The sequence below is a fragment of the Sorex fumeus genome, unplaced genomic scaffold (genome assembly GCF_029834395.1).
Source record: "Sorex fumeus unplaced genomic scaffold, SorFum_2.1 ptg000024l, whole genome shotgun sequence".
Lineage (NCBI taxonomy): Eukaryota > Metazoa > Chordata > Mammalia > Eulipotyphla > Soricidae > Sorex > Sorex fumeus.
The window spans coordinates 1,400,533-1,422,254 of NW_026606081.1; the positions used below are offsets into that span (position 1 = coordinate 1,400,533).

Below are 21,722 nucleotides of genomic sequence, written 5' to 3' on the forward strand. Positions count from 1 at the left end.
ATCGTTCTCCAGTATTTTTGATCTCTGCTTAGAAATTTTTGAGAAGAATCTTGAACTGTTGATCCTTAGAGAAGATAAGATTCTCTAAAACCACCTGGAAAGTGTTCAATAGCTTGTAATTTCCAGGAAATATTCTCTTATTCTCTAATTTATTTGCTTGTTGTTGTTGTTTTTGTTGTTTCATGATTGTATTGTCTTTCTCAAAGCATACATAAATAAAGGTATCTTAACATTCTGCTTTGGGAGACATTTTCTGACGAGGCTTTGTATTAAAAGAGTAGTTCACAATTGAACAAATAGTAGAAAATGTCATTTACCTCAAATTTCATGAATGTATTCCCAAAGGGATCTGAGTAATCTATCATTCTCTGTCTGTTTATAGCTATTCTGTGGGTACTTATTTATTAGCTTGCCATAGATAAATATGTCATTCATAAAGATTTTGTAATGTAGAACTTCTTCTAAACTTCAAGACCATTTCAATCAGAATTCCTCTAACCTCTCATGCCTGTGGATTCACACAGGTGTAGAATTTTTTGCATTCCAATCCATGGAGTAGCAGTTATAACCAAGGAGGTAGACTAGTGTTTTTTTATCTTTCCTATATCTCCGAACCAACTCCCATCCATGGACTGGAAGTTGGAGAACACAGATTTAAATCACTACATCCCTCTATGATACTACTCATCCAAAAATTTAAGTATAAATAAATTTTAACTTAAAATATATATTTAAAATATTTAAGGTGGATATTTTGCATAAATAAGTTGTCTATAGATTCAAAAGTGTGTGTTCGTATTGTGTGACTCAATAACCCTATTTATAAGATATTTCCAAGAAATAAGAAACAGTCATGACTTGGTGAATTAAGATTCATTCCATAAGAGAGAGGGAAAAGAAAAGCACCTGCTATAGAGGCAGGCAGGAGGTAGGGGGATGGGGGTGATGGGAAGAAACCTGGGGAAACTGGTACTGGGAAATGTACACTGGTGGAAGGATGGGTGTTGGAATACTGTAAGACTGAAATCCAATTATGAACAGCTTTGTAAAATAAAAAATCCAAAATATAAAAAAATCATTCCATTATTTTTATTGCACTCAAGTTAAAAAGATATTATTTATAAATTTCAGTAAGAGATTTTTTAAAGGTGTATTTATATAATAGAATATTTACATCTGTCATATGTTTTGTTGTTATTACGGATTATTGATAAAATATTGGGGTTTGAGCAGTAAGTACAATGGTTAGGGCATTTGCCTTGAGTTAAATATAGGTCACCTGGGCTCAATCGCTGACACCCTTTATGGTCCATTGAACCCCATCAGGAGTGGTCTCAGAACACCAGTAATAGCACTTGCATATGATTCAATATTTCCACTACTTCGCCTCTATCCCCAAAGCCCCCAAAACTCTCTAAGGAAAAGACATTTGAATGCCTATCCTATGCTCAATGTAGCAGAATTCATAATTGCCAGAATCTAAAATATTGCTTTAGTACTTTCTATGTTAGGGCTCCAAAAGCCAAGATGTCTTGAACTAATGGAAGTTACTGAAATGTTCACAAAAATTCTTTCCACCAACTGTCATAATATATTATTCTTTCTGATTAATATTAAGAATCAGAAATGTAAGGGACTGGAAATGTGGTCCAAGCAATAGAGTACATGCTTTGCAAATGGCAAATTCTTCTTTCAATTCCAGGCATCTCTGACATCCACTTCAACCTCAGCACAACCAGAGCTAGTCAGAACTTCCCAGTACCACTGAGTGTTGGCCCAAAGCATCAAAAATTTATAACGAATCTGGAATGTGATCACACAGTCTCCTTCTAGATATATCACTGATGTCTCTTAGTAGGAGAAATATTCTATTTTAGTATAATAAAAATCATTTCTGAATTAAAAGCACCAGTTTTGCCAACAAAAAGCTATTATTTCAAATACTACCTCTAAATTAGTTGGTTTAGGTTAAAGGAAGTTGGTACCTTGTTGAGGCAAGAGAGCTGGAGAGAGGAGAGAGCAGGGTGGCAAGATGGACCGAGGAGAGGCTAGCAAGGGGGAACACGTGCTTTAGAGAACCTGGGTCCTCCATAACATAAATTTCTTCTATGGAATAAACTTCCTTGTAATAAACTGCTACTAAGATCAACCAGCCTGGCCCTCGTCTTCCTTCATCTACCCTGGGCCAATAGCTGTCCCGACCCAGGCCACACACAGCTCTAGGGCACCGAATGCAGGTGGTGAGATAGAGCCGTCCAGAGAGCCCGTGAACACACAACCTTCTGCATGCAGAGTTTATTACACCTTGTTGTTGAATTTCATGAATAATGTCAATACTAATTACCTTTCTTTAACTTTCATATGTCTTTTACATATCTTCCTTCAGATTCCACTTAATATGGTTTGATTTACCTGAGATAGCATAACTACTGGACTTTTCATATTCAAGGAATGATAACCATTCCTTCCATTACAACCCCCTCTGCTAGCAAGACAAAGAATTACTTTCATAGAATGAAGAGAACTGTTTCTTTTAAGACCTTCTTGAGATATTTATATCCAACAACTCCATCACTCCAGTGGGACCATATGCCATTGATTTCTACTGAGTTGCACTGCCTCTAGTGCCATGTGCCAGTCTTTGGAGGCAGGCACAAACCAACCGACCATGGACAGTTAATGCAACCAAGTGTAGAATTTCCTGGTAACTCTCAAGGGTATCATTGGATTGAACAGATTTTGAATTCTTTGTGTAAGAACTTAAAACACTGATCAAGCTCCTTTGGGGAGCCGCCCCTGGCATTGTGTCCTAAACTGACCCCATTATTGTCAGCTGCTAGCCTTGTCTCTTGAACTTCTACAAAGCCCCTGTCCTCTAAAGCTTTGCCAGGGAATGAGCTGTGACCTCTTATAAAGTTTTATTTCTGCAAAATCGAAGAGCCCTGGGGTCTGCAAATGCATAGTACTTCGAAGTGACACTCTACTTCTGATATTCAAGTGTGGAATTAAACCATCAAAAGGATGTAAGGGATTAAAATGGAAATCAACAATTAACCTCTATCCTCCCCGCCTCCCATCCTCACTCCTGGGTCACACAACTAATCATCTTTTAAGGCTTGCTGTTTTCCCCACAATCTCGTGATTAGCTCATTTATAAAATAGCTGTTAATCAACTTCAGGGGTTGCCTTTAAATTTTGGCTTTGACAAATGTGAATTTATTTCATGTCCCTCCCACTTAAATATAAATATATGAGTCTACTTGGTTTTCTGCCGGTTGCATCTATAATTTCCAAAGCAAAAACGTAAGAACAAAACAAAAATATGCATCACCAATTTCCAGTTCCACACACTTATCTCTTGCCACTCATTTTGTAAAATGAGAATATAACATTGCCATGTTTTATTCTGCACCTGCTTGCCACTTACCTACCTCAAGACAGAGATTTTTATTGAGTTACCACTATCATGGACCCATACAAATTAGTAGATAGTATGTAGTGTCATGAAATTAGTGAGACTTAATACTCAATAATATTACCCTGATCTATTTTAATTGCAGTTAAACATTGAACTTGAAGTTATGTAAGTCCTGCAAAGTCAACAAATTAGATTACGTACCTATATATATTTTCTGTTGTTCTAAAAAATGGGTATTGCTATATACATTTCTCCAGTGCTGATCTTCTAATACTGCTAAAGCATGACTCTCTGGAGTGGAAATTTATCAATTTTGAGTGAAGCAATGCTTGACTTGTTCTAAATTGGAGCAGATTACTTTGTTCTTTTTTAGTAGAACTACTAACTTCACTGAGGGGTTAAAACCTTGACCCTGACATCTGTCTTTCTGGATGTATATCTTGGCACTGCCACCCATCTGTCTAACCTTAGTCAAATCTCCAAATCTCAATGCTTAAATTTCCTAACACTTAAATGGAAGCAGTTGCACTATAATCTGCATGAAGCTTTTTAAGGATTAAGTGTTTTTGGTACGTAGAATACTTCCAATGTAAGGATGCGATTAGTTGCTATGATCATCATCATCATCATCATCATCATCATTATTATCAGAGAATACTTAATTCCTAAAATTTTCAAAAACTGCAGCCAATCTGTTATAGAAATTTAAGTTGTATTAACATCTCCTACAAGTATATGATATCTTATCTTTGTATGATTTCTAAATACTATTTTTATTAAACATATTACTATTAGAAAATAATATTTTATGAAGGTCTTATTTAATTTATACATGGTAAGCAATGTATCCTTAATTTTTACTAATAAAATTTTTGTCAAGTGTTCTGCCAGTCATCAAACTTTCATTTTTCCTCAGCCTACTTTTATGGGTGGGGATAGAACTATTTTTTTTTATTGTAAAAGACTTGGGGGGATAAAAACAGGAGAATGAAAAGTATTTAAAATTATTTTGAATATTTATTTTCTTGAAATAAACAATGAATGAACATTCTCCTACTTCCTCCATTGTGTAAACACACAAAAAAGGGCCGGTGAGGGGGCAGCAGCGGGCTATCTCTCCTGCGGCCCACATTCGGTAGTCTCAGGCCGTTTCCCCACTCCACGGAGGTCGATGGCAATGGTCAGGCGAAGGAAGGAAACGGGGACCAAGCTGGTTGGTCTTAGCAGCAGTTTATGACATGGAAGAAGTGTATGTCATAGAGGCCCCAGGATCTCTCAAGCACATGCACCTTTGTTCTCTCAGCTTCTGTCCTCAGTCCCATCTTCCAGGTTCTCTGACCCACCTGTCCCCCTGAGAGCCCTGAAATCTCCCTTCTATAGATCATAGTACCTCTAAAGGGCGCAATATAGTGATGTCATCAAAAGGAGTTACAGAAAGAATGGCAAACCATACACTGTTTCTTTACATTGGCAGGCCAGTAATCCTGGCCTCACCTTTTACAAGCTACAAATACTTGGATTAACACAACAAAGATCAGTCTGCTAGAGTTTGGAATCTCCAAAATCAGCCTGCCTGGAGCCAGGCATCTACATCCCAAAAATCAGGCCTGGCTTAGCACCTAGGATCTGCATACCTAAGACCAGCTAGGCTCCTGTGAGATAAGGGAAACTGCCTCAATATACTGAAATCATTTACTGAAGGCAGTTTGAAGGGGAGAAAGTTCAGTCTCATCCAAGCTAGTCAGGACACACGGGAAAGCAGTTTCTAGAGCAGATTCCCATTTAGCAGATAAACTCACACTGGAACAGATTTCCCTGGATGTGTTTCTCCTCTCCTTGTCTGACCAACATATAAGCATACATAATATAAATTATTTTGTATGGACACAGTAAGAAATACTTTAAGCTTATAGAATTGCTCTCCCAGGGCCATCTCAATCTCAGACTGCAGTGCTCAGGCCAGATATCTTTCCTATTCTTAGCAGCAGGGTCCTAGTCTCGTCGTTACTTTTGGATCATGACAGCATTTGCCTATGATCAAACTCTTAACTTATAGTTAAGAATCGTGGCACCTTGGCCTGGCCCATCGCGATGCCAGGGTAGCACATAATTTACTAGCTTGTCCTGGTTCTATCCAGTCCCACATTGGGACCCTGCCCTTGGAGTGCTAGGAAGTAAGGGCAACTGAGGCTTAAGTTGAGAAAGCAGATGCCCGGGAGTGAATAATATTCAAAGCCAATCAAATCCTAAGTTATAAAGCATAATATTAATTGTCTTCCTGTATCTATACAAAAAGGACACTGCATTAAAGTAAACTATTCAAAAGACATAAGGAGAGGAGAAAAGCAATATTAACTTACAGTACAATTTCAGTGTCCTAGTAGGATGAGACCTTACAAATTGGTTGGGGAAAAGAGCACAAAGAAGTAGTTTCAGACAAACATAGTAATGGGAATGACTCAGGAGCACTGTGATGGGTGCAACCTGATAAACCTAAGCTCCTTTTACTTCAACACTCCATTAAAAAATATTTGCCCAGGGCTTATTCCTAAATCTATGGTCAGTCCTGGAGGTGCTCAGAAGATTAACTATAATATGAAAGATTGAACCCAATTTGGTGTCTAGTAAGGCAAAGGTCCTACCCACTATGCCTCCTACAGTTTCAAATGCTTTGACTTTTAAAGTTTAAATGTGCATATGTTGAAGTTTCCCACCAACTCATATGCCTCCTACCCAGTTCTCATTGCAGATATTACTTCCTGATGTTTTAAGTATTCATAAAACTAATGCAGTTTTTCTTACTTTTCATATACTGGAAATAGTCTAAAAATAATTTTACATTACTTTTTCCATCAAAAACTGTATTTTGGATATAGTTCCAGATTATAATATAAGGAGCTTCTTAAACTTTATTAATGATTCATAGAGCTTCATTGGACGCATGACCCTGATTAATCTCACCAGGCTACTGCTGATGAACTATTTTGCTGTTAGCACAATTGCCAATATAAGAGTGCTGAATAAATAATATTGCACATTTTAAATTAGTTTGCATGTGAATCGCATATCTATAAAATATTTTAAGAAAGTTAACTCTTGTCTTAAAGACAGTTATTATGGTTATTTAAAATAAATTTTAATTTTGGTATATAGATATGAATTCCTCTTCTGATGCATGTTTTCGCATTTTGCAGAACAGTATTTATGATGAGAAGATATTTTTATATAGAGATAGCACCATATTGGATGGGACTCAAATATAGTTTGAACCATGGGAACACATGCAAGGACGATTAGAGGCCACCCTAAACATCTTTATTCCTCTCGGAGATCCTGGCAAGCTACCAAGAATATCCTGCCCACAAGGCAGAGCCTGGCAAGCTCTCCGTGGCGTATTCAACATGCAAAAACCAGTAAATCCAATAGGTCTCATTCCCCTGACTCCTGAAAGAACCACAAATACGGCAGCATTAAGAAGGATGAGGAAGCAGAAGCTGATGAAATCTCAAGTCCGAACTAGGCTGTCAAAACGAAGGACAAAATGACTGTTGTACTTTCTTTTTTTTTTGCATTTTGAATAATTATTTAATTTATTTCTGTTTCTAGTGCAGATTTTTTTAAAGTACAGAAACTTCATTTTCTTTTTTTTTTAATTGGTGAAACACCATGAGGTATAGTTGTAGATTTACAATTTTTTTGTATTTGGGTTTCGATTATACAATGATCAAATACCCATCCCTTCACCAGTGCCCATTTTCCATCACCATGGATAATGTCCCTCCCACCCCCATTCCCCCATCCCACCCTGCCTCTGTGGCAGGGCATTCCCTTTTGTTCTCTCTCTCCTTTTGGGTGCTATGGTCTGCAAAAGAGGCATTGAGTGGCAAACATGTTCAGTACATAGTCTACTTTCAACATGCATCTCCCCTCCTGGGAGGGTCCTCCAAACACCCTTTATTTAGTGCTCCCTTCTCTATCTGAGCTGCCCTTTACCCTAGAATGCCCGGCTGGCCTCTGAGCTATAGAATAATCCTCCTGGTACTGATCTCGGCTATTCTTGGGTATTAATCTCCTATTTTGTTACTTCATATCCCCCCGATGAATGCAATCTTTCTATGTCTATCCCTCTCTTTCTGACTCATTTCGCTTAGCATGATACTTTCCATGTTGTACCACTTGTATGTAAATTTCATGACTTCATCTTTTCTAAGAGCTACATAGTACTCCATTGTGTAGATGTACCAAAGTTTCTTTAACCAGTCATCTGTTCTTGGGCACTCAGGTTTCTTCCAGTTTCTGGCTATTGTAAAGAGTGCTGCAATGAACAAACAAGTGCAGATGTCACTTCGGCTACACATTTTTGCCTCTCTGGGATATATTCCCAGGAGTGGTATCGCTGGGTCAAATGGGAGCTCAATTTTTAATTTTTTGAGAATCGTCCATACTGTTTTCCAGAAGGGCTGAACCAGTGGACATTCCCACCAACAGTGAAGGAGTGTCCCTTTCTCACCACATCCACGCCAGCATCGGTTGTTTTTGTTCTTTTGGATGTGGGCCAGTGTCTGTGGTGTGAAATGGTATCTTATTGCTGTTTTAATCTGCATCTTACTGATGATTAATGATGTAGAGCATTTTTATGTGCCTTTTATCCATTCGGATTTCTTCTTTGAGAAAGTTTCTGTTCATTGTCACCCTATTTTTTGATGGGGATGGGGAACATAAAGTAACAAAATAGGAGTCTAACACACAAGAGTAGCCTAGATACATACCAGGAGGTTTACTCCATGGCTTGGAGGCCAGCCTCACACGCTAGGGGAAAAGGCAGCTCAGATAGAGACGGGAGCACCAAATAAAGGGTGTTGGGAGGATCCTTCCAGAATGGGAGAAGCATGCTGGAAGTAGACTATAGACCGAACATGACTGCCACTCAATGCCTCTTTTGCAGACCACAGGACCCAAAAGGAGAGAGACAACAAAAAGGGAATGTCCTGCACAGAGCCAGGTTGGGATGGGGGATGTGGAGTGGGAGGGATACTGGGATCAGTGGTGGTGGAGAATGGGCACTGGTGGAGGGATGGGTACTCAATTATTGTATAACTGAAACCCAAGCACAAATATTTGTAAGTCTACAAATGTACCTCATGGTGTTTCACTAACAAAAAAAAAAATTTTTTTAATGATAGAAATTTTCAGTTGTCTCCTGTATTCGGTGTTCGTGAAAAATCTGTTGACATTCTGATTTCTCATTCTTTGTATATAAAGATTTTTGTCTCTACACCAACTTTATTGGTATTCCCAGTGGGATTATCCAGGATTATTGTTTTTTCTACAATAATGTAGTAATTTTCTGGTATTTTTTAGTAATGCTATTGAGTATTGGGTGGAACCTGTAGACAAGAATGTTTTTTTCTTCTAGTATCAAAATTGTCTCCAATTCTACAATATCATTTTAAATTGTATTTGGAATGTTTTATTATATGTGGGGATCCTGGCCATTCAACCCCAGCAAACTGGAGTACAAACCCCCCAAATCACCAGACTTACTCTCTAGAGGGGAGGGAATGGGTAGGGAAGAAGCTTCTGCCCTGGCACTCTGCACAACACAGGATTCCCGGGTTCCTGCTCCAGCTGCCAAAGCCACAGAGGACGGGTCAAGCAGTTCTCCATTTATTGGCCCCTACCCAGGGGTTCTTATAGTACATTGGCGAGGGGGAGGGGGCTTCAATCCCACACTCAGCACAGTTCCCTTGTATAGCACATTTCTCAGGCTCCTCAGGTGGGGTTCACAGCTGTCAGTTAATGATGTACATATCCTGCTCTTAGGGCCAGGTTGACAATATGGGTGTGTGGGCACAGTCATGTCCCTCATTCTTAGCGAGAGTGCCTGCCTGTGGGGAGTGCTTGAGCTGGGCCCCTGGGTCTTTGCAAACAGGGCCTGCTCTTGCTTCCAGGGACAGGGGATTTGGTCAAAGTCTCAGGCTAGCTGCTGAGACCCCAACAATAATACATATTATGCTACCTATAAGAGATATTTTAGTATGTGAGTGCATTAAATGTGCTGTAAATTTATAATATTATATAAATAGTTTTTCACAAAAATTTTTAAAAAGCCAAGAGTTCAGAAAAACTGTGTATTTGTTGCATACAGCAAAGTTAGGTGTTCAATAAAAATGTCTGTCAAGAATGTAAATAGTTATTATTTTTGTATTTAAAAAATAGTTTGACAAGTTACTAAATTTTACATACTTATTATAGCCAATTAAATTCAAAATTTCAAAATGTGGTGGCAAATTTTGCAACAAAAATATAGTACAGTTGTGAAACATTTCACAATCTTTCCTAATTTCAAGAAGTTAACTCTTCTTCAGGTTGGAGCAATAGCACAGTGGGAAGGGCATTTGCCTTGTATGAAGCCAACCCAGGTTCAATTCCTCCGTCCTTCTCAGAGAGCCCGGCAAGCTACCAAGAACTTCCCACCTGCAGGGCAGAGCCTGGCAAGCTCCCCATGGCGTATTCAACATGCTAACAACAGTAACAACAAGTCTCACAATGGAGACATTACTGGTGCCTGCTCAAGCAATTGATGAACAACGGGGAGGACAGTGCTACAGTGACAGTGCTACATTGCAACTCTTCATGATGCTTATATTATTCATGATATAATGCAATATATTACAACTATATATTGTATTAAAACATTATAAATGGTTCAACAAATAATAAGATATTACTATTAGTACATATTACATATATGTAAGTATCTATAGGAGTTATGTGTTCATTTGGGATAAGAAATCCCAGGTGACCCAAAATTTGCTATAACAAAATTATTTATCAAATAGATACCATTGTTGAATTTATGTAATATTAAATATATGAATTCTCAATCTCATTTTGTTTAGTTTTGGAGGAAAATCCTGCTAGTGGTGCTCAGGACCTACTCTTAGTTCTGGGCTCAGGGATCACGCCTGATGGTACTTGATAAACCAACTGAGATGCGAGAATCAAACCTAGATCACCTTTGTTGCGAAACAGGCACCTGATCATCATTCTGTGCCTTTCACCGCAGAACCTCCATTCTTTATAGTCAAGTAAAAGAAGCAGAGTACTACAAAAATTATGCTATATCAAATAAAATGTTCTAATTATAATATATTGTGTTTGGAAATGATTAAAGATTTTGAAGAGCTGAAATAAAATTAATAATTGTACTGTAGTGTATTCTCTTTAGTTAATTTAGTTCAATTGCTTTTAGTTAATAGAATAATTGCGGATGGAACATCCTTACAATACCACGCTATTATTCAAGATCTATGTTGTTTCCCTTTGTAGCTTGTAGTGACCTGGAGTTCAGAGAAGTGGCAAACAGACTGCGGGACTGGTTCAAAGCCCTCCACGAAAGTGGAAGCCAAAACAAGAAGACAAAAATCTTGCTGAGGCCTGAGAGAAGCAGTAAGTTCTATAAATTTGATATATGCCATTGTCTTTGATATGAAGTCTCATTTCTAATGAACATGTTTCAGAGTGTATCCTTTACTTGGAAAAGTCTCAACAATGTACATGCCTGTAATATTTTGCAAGAAAATGCTGCATGTGTGGAACTCTAATTGGCAGAAAAGACAATCTCCCCTTATGAGAGCATTTTGCTTCACATTGACTAGAAAGAGGAGGAATCATTCTTTCAGTGTTTGGTAGAAGTGGCAAAGAGAAAAACAATGTAGGAAATGAAGAAAGAGTTTGGGAGTATCTTGATATTTATGAACATGGCCCCACCTAAACCTCAAATTGGCCTTTTCCTGATTTCTTTGCAGATAATTTATAATTTGATTTGAACATGATAGTACACATGCTTATTTTCAATGAAACTATGAAGAAAAATATTAAGGAGGGAAAAATAAGAATCATATGAAGTTTATATGATTCATCAGTTGAAGAAACTACCAAAGTGTTTTTAAATTTAGAATACAAAATGCAAATCAGAATAGAGCTCTTGGTCGGAGTTATTTTATGAACATTTTATTTTACATATTTACCTATAAAATATTCGTTTCATATTTAATGCATGTGAAATGTATTGAAACATGACGATAAATTGAGGGAGCTTTGAACATTAAGCATTTACTCAAGAATGCTGGAAGGCATATATTACAGTAATGATGAACATCTCATAGCTGACAAGGAAAATAGAGAACACCAGCATTTGCCTTTTCTTTATTATGTAACATGGTCCGACCACTCTCATTTATAATCAGGTCGGCTGCGCATGGAAGGAAAAACCCTCCCTGCTGTACTAGCACTCCAGCCCCATGAATATTTTTATCTTCACAAATTTATCTACTGAGTTTTATTTCACACTAAATATCAATCCTATATCTAGACAGGCGTACAAGAAGAGAGTATAGAACATCCACCATAGTGCCTGTTAATTGTATTCAAACACAAGTATTTCTCTTTGTAGTGTTTCTTGTAGGAAATGAAAAACTCCTAAATTACAGTCAATTGCTTAGGAGTTGAATGCCTTTGGAGAGTTAAAAAAAGAAAAGAGTGGGTATAAAATCATTGATATTGCTTCAAGGAATCAGAACCCAATTATGAACAGATTTCCAAATGGAAGTTTCCCTTTAGAGCAGATGCATTTCCAGAGGGCTGGAGCCATAGCACAGCGGGTAGGGCGTTTTCCTTGTACCTGGCCTAGCGGGCCGACCTGAGTTTGATTTCTCTGCCCCTCTCAGAGAGCCCGCCAAGCTACCAAGAGTATCTTGCCTGCACGCCAAAGCCTGGCAAACTACCCGTGACATATTCGATATGCCAAACACTGTAACAAGTGTCACAATGGAAACATTACTGGGCCCGCTCAGTAACAAAAATCGATGAACAACGGGAAGACAGTGACAGTGACATTTCCATAGATGAGAAATGTCAGATCAGTGCACTTTTGGGTAAATTCTTCCTTGGCATAATTATATTTAATTTTCAAAGAAACATCACACATTATACTGCCTAGCATTGGTGACTATAGCATAGTGTCAATACTCTTGTTCATTTCTTGGTTTTCTGCGTGATGCTCTCACACGAACATTGTGTCTTTCACACTCAAGACTTCTACCCCTACTAAGACTACCCAAAACCAAAGGGAACAGAATTCTGGTTTTTTTTAATTTTTACCTTTTTTGGGTGTGTGTGTGGGAGAGGTGGGACATACAAGGTGGTGGTCAGGGCTTAATTCTGGCTCTGCACTAAGCAATCACTCCTGGCAAGCTCTGGTAACTATCTCAGGTGCTGAGAATCAAATCCAGGATTGCTGTGGGGAGAAGGCAGTTGGGATGGAGAAGGGACCACTAAGTCAATGAGGGTTGGAGGGATTGTTTGGGATGGGAGATGTGTGCTGAAAGTAGACTAGGACCAAACATGATGACCTCTTAGTATCATATTTGTATTGCAAACCATGATGCCCAAAAGTAGAGAGAGAGTAGGAAGAAAAGTGTCTGCCACAGAGGTAGGGGTTGGGGTGGGGTGAGGGAGTGGTGGGGGTGACACAGGGGACATTGGCAGTGGAAAATGTGTACTGGTGGAGGGATGAGTGTTCAATCATATGACTGAAACTCAATCATGAAAGCTTTGTAACTGTATCTCACGGTGATTCAATAAAAGAAAAAAGAAAAGGAAGAAGCGATAGACGAGAAGCAATGGGAGCAGAGATCAAAGGGGCTCATGTACATTGTTGGTGTCAAGGAATGATAGAGCTAATATCCAAATCACAGAGTCAACAACACTGAAATCACAAAACCCAAACTTTAATAACCAGATTTAAGAGGTCAAGGCGTCAGACTGGGACTAGGCAGGTTGAATCTGGAATCACTGGTGGAGGGAAATCGACAGTCAGTTCAGGATTGGTGGACCATTGTATGTTAAAATTCCAATTATAAATAACTTTGTAATTTATGATATTTTAATAAAATAAAGTTTTGATGAAAAAAGTACTGTACTGTACTGTCCTCCCATTGTTCATCAATTTGCTCGAGTGGGCCTAGTCACATCTCCATAGTGAGATTTGTTGTTACTGTATTTCGCATATCGAATACATCACGGGTAGCTTGCCAGGCTTTGCCATGCAGGCGAGATACACCCAGTAGCTTGCCGGGCTCTCTGAGAGGGGCAGAGGAATCGAACCCGGCTCAGCCAGGTCGGCTGCGGGCACGGCAAACACCTTACCACAGGGCTAGAGTGAAGAAAAAAGTAGAAGAAAAAATAAAAAAGAAGCATCTTCCCATTGGGGAGATTGGTGGTGGAAAATGTATACTGGTGAAGGGATGGTGTTGGAACGTTATAGGTGGAAACCCAATCCCAAGCAACATTGCAACTGTGTATCTCACTGTGATTCAATATATATATTGAACATATATCCATATATTTTATCAATAAGCACCTTCTCTTCTGTGCTATTACTTCCGCCCAAAGAGGAGAGATTTTTGTTTCACATAATATCCTCCAAACCTGGTGTAGCTTGGCCCATTCTACATCTAAAAAAAATAAGTGAAATCAATAAAAGTATAAAGCAAGAATGACACTTAGAATACTACAATTTGGATATAGAACACCGTAATCATTTTTCTGTATATTGGTTATTTTGCTTTCTTTACTATTGTTTATTGTAATCTAAATGGTTGCTTATTGTTTGTTTACTGATTGATAGCTTAATGTTTCCATTATTTTGTCCATGACTACAATTTCTGTAATTTGTAAGCTTTTATTTCAATGGGAATGATTTCAGTCAGTAGAAGTAATGTAACAAAATGTGTAATGTGTGTGTGTTTAATTATAAATAATGATCATTGTTGCCTGAGTGCTTTGCAAAAAGCCTAGGACATTTTAAATTTCTAATAGTAAGGCATAAAAGTTAACTATTTATTTCATTCCTGAATTAAAACACATACACACATCATCATCATCATCATCATTCTTTGTTTTCTGTTCTGATGAGCAGAGTTTATTTTAAAATATTATTCATATTTGCCAAGATGTGCTCATGGCTTACTACTGGATATGTGATCATTGGACCATAGGTGATGCAAGGGATCAAATCAGCGTAGGCTGCAGCAAAGCAAGCAGTTCTGGATCTTTCAGTCCTATATTTTCTCTTTAAAAAGTGAATTTGAGCATAGAGTTGGGGGCACCACGATTTTGAGAAGCAATACAACAGAGCAAAGTAAAATAGTTAAATCTAGTAAACTATCATAGTGAGTTTAAATATTGGCCATTGAATCAGTTCTCTCAATTCATAATTATAAGGAATTACTAGATAAAGATGCTGACTGATGGGGTTCTGAGTGAGCTCAGTGCATGTGGACAACCATCTTCTGACTAGGAGGGGAGAGAAAGACTTATCCAGAGACTTCTGTATAAGAACAGTAATTCAGTCAGGTTCTGTGCTCACAGCTTACTTACCCCGAAACTCAGTTGCAAATAGATTTACTTAGGAGGTCAGGGCAGCAACATATATGGACTTAGGGAGGACACAATTAAGTCTATGGCATAAAGTAAAGCAATGTTTCCATCATTTATGTCCACTTACAAGTTTAATTCTTAGAAATTTATATTGTATTGATAGTTTGATAGTTTCCACTCTCTTGGTCAACTTCAATTGTAGCTATTTTTAATATAATTTTAGGCACTAAGGGTTTTTTTTGGCACTAAGTTTTTATCTATTAAAATTTATTATGGTTTTCATTTGATTAAATTTCACCTCATTGATTTTTATAGATTTCATGTTATCTATAACATGAGTGATAGCACAGCGGTAGGGTGTTTGCCTTGCACGCAGCCAACATGGCCGACCCGAGTTCGATTCCTCCGCCCCTCTGGAGAGCCCGGCAAGTTACCGAGAGTATCTCGCCCGCACCGCAGAGCCTGGCAAGCTACCCGTGACGTATTCAATATGCCAGACACAGTAACAACAAAGTCTCCAATGGAGACGTTACTGGGCCCGCTCGAGCAAATTGATGAACAACGGGAGGGCCTTTACTTTACATGTTATCTAATAGTAATATCATTCCCATATTAAATTTTATCACATATACATTATAAACTAAATAAAAAATTAGTAATACTGTCAGATTTGTTTTTCTTGTAAACAATAAACATGCTTAGATTTTAATTTTTTGATATGAGTGAGCAAGATTTGCATTTTTAAAAATAGTTAAAATAAGAAAAGTCGAGGACTGAAGCAGTAGCATAACATGTAGGGCCTTTACCTTGCATGTGGCTTACCTGGGTTCAATTTTCAGCATCCCATATGGTCCCTCGAACACCACCAGGAGTAATTCTTGAGTGCATGCATTGCTGGGTGTGACCCAAAAAGAAAAAAAAAAATCAACGTAAAGAACAAGAGTATCTGCTATTAAGGCAAATTACTTAGAAACAAAGAAAACTTAATCATTATGAATTTTAATAAAGAACACGTAATTCAAGAAACTTTTATGTTTTAACAGAAATAAATGGTTCATTTTTATTCTAGCACAATTTGCTAATACATTTAATCTTATATAAACCAGCACTTTAAATATTACATAGAATTGACCATGACAAATAACTGTTTGGGGGAATCTCTTCTAATTTTTGTCTTTGTTTATATTTTATCTAATGCATATTTGGAAGAATTAGCTATTTTAAGTCCAAACTTAAAAAACCATATTGCATATTTGCATACAAATTTGCCTTACCTCATCATTTTCTCTTAGTAACAGCTTAGTTATAGAGATAGCTTTTTCATTATAGTCAATTGTTTACAGAAAGCCATGAAGCAGATAAATAAAACTGTAATGCAGTAATATTTGGTAGTTGATTTGCAGAATTTGTGAGTGCACACTTGTTGCTACTTAGGCGATACACTTTTGTATAACTCAAGTATGCTAAGAAATTGGTATGTTGAGGCCTGAGAAAGTACAGGAGGTAAAGTACTACTTGCCTTGCATGTGCCTAATCTGGATTGGATCCCCAGCACCTCATATGGTCCCCTGATCCCAGTCAGAGCCAGTAGTAAGCCCTGAGTACAGCCTACTGTGACAAAAACAAGCAAAAAATCTGATATACTTATCAAAAAATCCAAGACATGTATGTATTAAAAAATAGAATGAAAATGTTTTAACTATATAATAAGAGAAAAATGTATAAAAGTTTTAAATAAGCCATAGTGTTTTCCTTTTTTCAGAAATTATCCAGATAATTAAATAAAATGTATTAATTTAGCAGGATAAAGGTTTGACTTATCAATAGATTTTGCGAAACACTTTTAAAAATAAAATAATGAAGCTTAGTTACTAAAGTCTAAATAAATTTTGTCACATTAACACTTCAATTTTTGAATACAAATATATTCGCATAATCTTAAAAATATGTATATACAATGAAAAGATGAATACTTAAAATATCCCTGTATATACATGCTATATATTTTACACAATTGGAATGTCTTTCTATACTGACAATATTTTCAGCTGTGATGGGCTGAGCGATAGCATAGCGGGTAGGGAATATGCCTTGCACAATTCTTCCATTCCTCTCAGAGAGCCCAGCAAGCTACTGAGAGTTTGCAGCCCACATGGCAGAGCCTCGCAAGCTCCCCATGGCATATTTGATTTGCCAAAAGCAGTTAACAAGAAGGCTCACGATGGAGATGTTACTGGTGCCCACTCGAGCAAATCAATGAACAATGGGAGGACAGAGCTCTAGTGCTACATGATGAAAAATCATAAACTAATTTTCTAATAGTTATTTAATAATTTTTGTAGTTATCAAAGACAATAAGATAGTAACAATATTTTTATTGACAAAACTTTATCTTAGTCATTGCATAAAGAATTCTACATTCATTACACAAGAATTATTGTTTACATAAATCTTAAAAACTGTATTTTAGTTAAATGCTTTGAATTGACTAAGAAGATGAGTGATGTTATATCTGATTAATAAATTAAGCAGATGGTAACGTTTGCTAGTATTCTGTAGCATTTTAAGTCTATAAAATTGTACTCTGGGATATGTATTTTTATAATTATAAGGTTATTGTTAAGAAAGGAATGCAACTCATGATAAAAATCATAAAATGTATTTTATAATAAAATGATGAGAAATCAGAAGTTTAGCTTTTGATTATAGTATCATTAAACTATGAAAATATATAGAGAAGGTTTATCTAGTAAGTATATATTGCACCTATGATATTATTAATACCATAATATCTGTTTATATTTTTAAATTCTTAAAAATTAAAGAACATAAACACACTGTTTAGTTTTCTGTGACCTTATTGAGTTTGTGAGATATTTGTCTTCTTCAAAAGATATGAGGCTATGATTCTGCAAAACATATACTTTTCTTTTTGACAATCTAAAAAAGCATCAAGATATTAGAATCAAATGCAAAATTCTCAGATTAACAGTCTTATCCAGATTAAGATAATGTCTTGGTTTTGCTTCCCTATAAAACAAATGATCTCCTTAATCAGAGAAAATGATAGCATTACCAAAACCCCTAGGGTAAATGAATATATTCTAATGTCTCAACAAGACATCATTCATGTCATGCTGTCTTCATATTGAGAAGAATATTGATTTTGGAATCAGACAGCTTAAAAATAATATGCTATTTTAATACCATTAGGAACTTGCAATTCATAGTTGGACACTTCATCTTTTGAAAACAAGATTTTTAAAAGTTAATAGATAAAAATATTATTTCAAGTAGCAAATGGAAGATCTGATCACTTATTATTTGTTTCTACTCATTGAGGAATTTTATTAGGTACATATCTAAATATCCATTTATTTATCTTTATAAAAATAAAGGATGTACTTTGGTCTCATTGAAGTACTATCATTTGGCTATTGTAACTTTATAGAAACTGTTTTATATGTGTTCATATAAAACAAAGTAGACTTTAGAAATATAATGAAAAGAAATTAGTTTTTATTGAAGTGACAAAAGTATTTGTGTCTATACCTAGACTATAAGTAAATAAATATATGAATAGATTTATATGTAGATGATTGATATGTAAGCAAAGAGATATATTAAGAGATTTTGAACATATAGAGGAATAGATACTAGTACATAAGTTTGAGAGTTCTTAAGTAATGTTATATTACAGCCACTCTATATAGCATATATTTCAATACAAATATAATCATTTTTCAATTTAGTTTCATGCATGCTGGTTTACAAAATTGTTACAGAGTTTCGTGCATAATAAATCCCTCACCAAGCCTTCACCCTGAGTGTCCACTTCCCTCCACAATTGTCTCAGTGTCTTCATACATCTCATTCTTCCGTCACCTTCCCTTCCCTGTGTTAGCTTCCACCTGAGAAAGACAAATTCTCAGTTTCTGTATTCTTTGGGTATTTGTTATACCCACATCCTGTTTGTTCATATCCCACATATGAGAGAGCTTATTCTGTGTTTGTCCCTCTCTTTCTAAGACAACTCAACAAAATACCCTTCAGGTTCATCCAAAAAGCAACAAATTTCAAGATTTCATCTTTTCTTTTTTAATTTAATTTTGTTTTAATAATATTGCTCATAGCCATGTATCACATTCAATATTCCAACACCAATCCCACCACCATTAATTTGAATCTTCCCACCACCACCCAAGCCTGTCCCAAAGTAAGTCCTAAGTAATTTATTTTGTATGGTTTGTTATAAATAATGCATTAAAAATGATCCAAAAAAAGTTTCTTTAGAAGAAAATGTGTGAATATTTTTATCTCACCCTAGAGCCATTAATCCCTTGTATGACATTATTAATATGTTGTTACATGTTGAAACTTGTGTGCTAATATTTATTTATCTATTTATTTTTGGATCACTATCCATTGCCTTCTACCTTAACCGATTAAATGTGGTGTGCTACTCTTTGTACATCATTAGAGTAGAGTATGAAATCTCCCACAGCCGCAAATGCACGTGCACTACAGGAATTCTAAAATTCTAATTCTAAAATTTAAAACAGGGTGATAAATTGGAAATGACTTTAGGAGATTCAGAAGCGTCTCTGTAGCATGTGGCTTTCTACCAAGACTTATTTGTGAGTCTCTGGATCGTGGCCATTAAAGAGGTTACATGGCACCAGAGGCAGTTCATGGGTGTGGCCACCAGACTCCAGGAAAGACAGGGAAATGGGGGAAGGTAGCTCATTCCCAACTCCACAACAGCTGGATATTTCAGTCACAAGAAATGCATACCTTTTTTTTAAGCATATTAAATCTCATGCATGAGGGTCTTATCTCAAGCCTGTGGATATTAGTCATGAGCATGAACAGCAATGTGTTCTGGAGGTTTTCGGCTGCTGGGGCTGCATGGGAATTGGTGTTTGGCTCACTTTTCCAGCTATGAGGTGCCCCAGAAATGAAGTCCAGCCTGGCATGGCATTTTGAAACCTCTCTCTCATTTTTTCTTATAGCTGAGTAGTATTCCATTGTGTATATGTGCCATAGTTTCTTTACCCACTAATCTATTCTTGAACAATTGAATTGTTTTCAGATTTAGCTATTGTGCATAGTGCTATAATGAACATAAGAATGCAAATTTTTTCTGTTTTGTAATTTTTCCTCTTGTGATATATGACATGAAGTAGAGCTACTGGTCAAGTTCTAGGTTTTTGAGGAGTGTCCATGTTGTTTTCTGAAAAGACTTAATGTCATAGTGTGTTCTTCCTAAATTATCCATATGATAAGATTTTGTATCTAGTTTTTAATCCAATTTGATTTGACTTTCATGTATGGTGTTAGGTCTTCATATGGCCAAAATGTTATCCCCACACTTGGTTAAGGAGGCTTTACTTGGCCCATTTTACATTTTTTGTCTTCTTTATTAAAGACAACCCGAGGATATGTCTCTGAACTCAGTTCTGGTTCATTGATTGCAGGGTCTGAACTTATTCCAATAGCACACTGCTTTGATAACTATACAATGATATATAGGCCAGACTGAAGTTTGTAAAGAGACGTCTTCATCTTCATTTTTCCTATTATTACTCGGCTAGTTGGTGGGGGAAGGAACTTATTGTTCCATATAAATTTCAAGTGTGTTTGAACTACATCTTTAAAAATTTCATGGGTATATTGATCGGATCTGTATTGAATATGTATAGTGCTTTGGGCAAGACTGACATTTTGACAATGTGGATCATCGCTATCCAAGAACAGAACATGTGTTTTCATTTCCTCATGTCATCTTCTATTTCCTTTAGAAGTGATTTATAGTTTTCTCTGTATAAGTCTTTCTCTGCTTTTTTGTTTGGGGGGTAAACCAATGGTTCTTGGGATTACTCCTGACTTTAAACTCAAGGATCACTACTGATGGATCTTGGGGGAATTTACGGAGTGCCAGAGATCAAACCCATGGACCCAGGCTGGCCATGTGCAAGGCAAGCACATTTCTTGCTGTAATATTGTTTTAACGTTCACCTCTGTTATTGGTTCCAGGTACTTGACTTTCTAAGGTATAACTGTGAATTGAGTCATTTAAAAAATTTATCTCTTCTCCATTTTACATGTATATATAGAAGTCATAGATTTGTGCACATATATTTGTAGCCTACTTCTTTACTGTGAAAGTCTACTGTTTCTAAAAGATTCTTTGTAAAGTCTTTAGGGTTTTTTAGGTTAACAATCATGTCATCTGAATCTAGTATTATTTTGACTTCTTCTCCAATCGGTTTCCCCTTAATATCTCTAAATGCTGTGGCAAGGCTTTTAAGCATTATCTTGAATAGTAGTGGTGAGAGTGAACCACATTTCCTTTGCCTGATGAAAGCTTTCAGGTTTTTACCATTGAGTCTAATGTTTGCTGTGGGCTTGTAGTAAGTGGCTATAATAACATTGAGAAAAGTTTCTTCAACTCTCACGTTTTGAGAGGTTTTATCAAGAGTGAATGTTGGATCTTATTGAATTCTTTTTTTAATCTGTTGTTATTGTCATGTAGATTTGATTTTTCTTTATGTTGATGTGGTATATTATGGTGATTGACTTGTATGTATTACACTATTCTTGCATTCTCTGTCATTGTGAATGATCTCTTTTGTAAGATAACAATGTTCTGTCCTTCCTGCATAACCTCAGGAATAGTTGATAGTTCATTGGACTGAGGAAAAGAGAAAAACACCTTAAGAGGTATCTTGCCCTTGAGCAGTCAGGAAGGGCTTCCTTATGTTGATTTGGCTACCTGACTGGGTGGAGTGTCAGCCCAGACTAGAGGGGAGATGGAGAAGGAGAGAGCAGGGGCTGAAAGATGGACTACTGAGAGATT

The 21,722-nt window shown here is 36.7% G+C and overlaps 1 protein-coding gene across 1 annotated transcript in view; it reads left to right on the plus strand.

Annotated features, from left to right (window-relative positions):
- SPOCK3 (SPARC (osteonectin), cwcv and kazal like domains proteoglycan 3) overlaps nt 1-21,722 on the plus strand; it is a 405,672-nt gene that overhangs the window by 373,664 nt on the left and 10,286 nt on the right. The window contains exon 7 of the mRNA XM_056114055.1: nt 10,751-10,870. Within this exon, the coding sequence (XP_055970030.1) occupies nt 10,751-10,870 (120 nt within the window). The remainder of the gene's footprint in view (nt 1-10,750; nt 10,871-21,722) is intronic.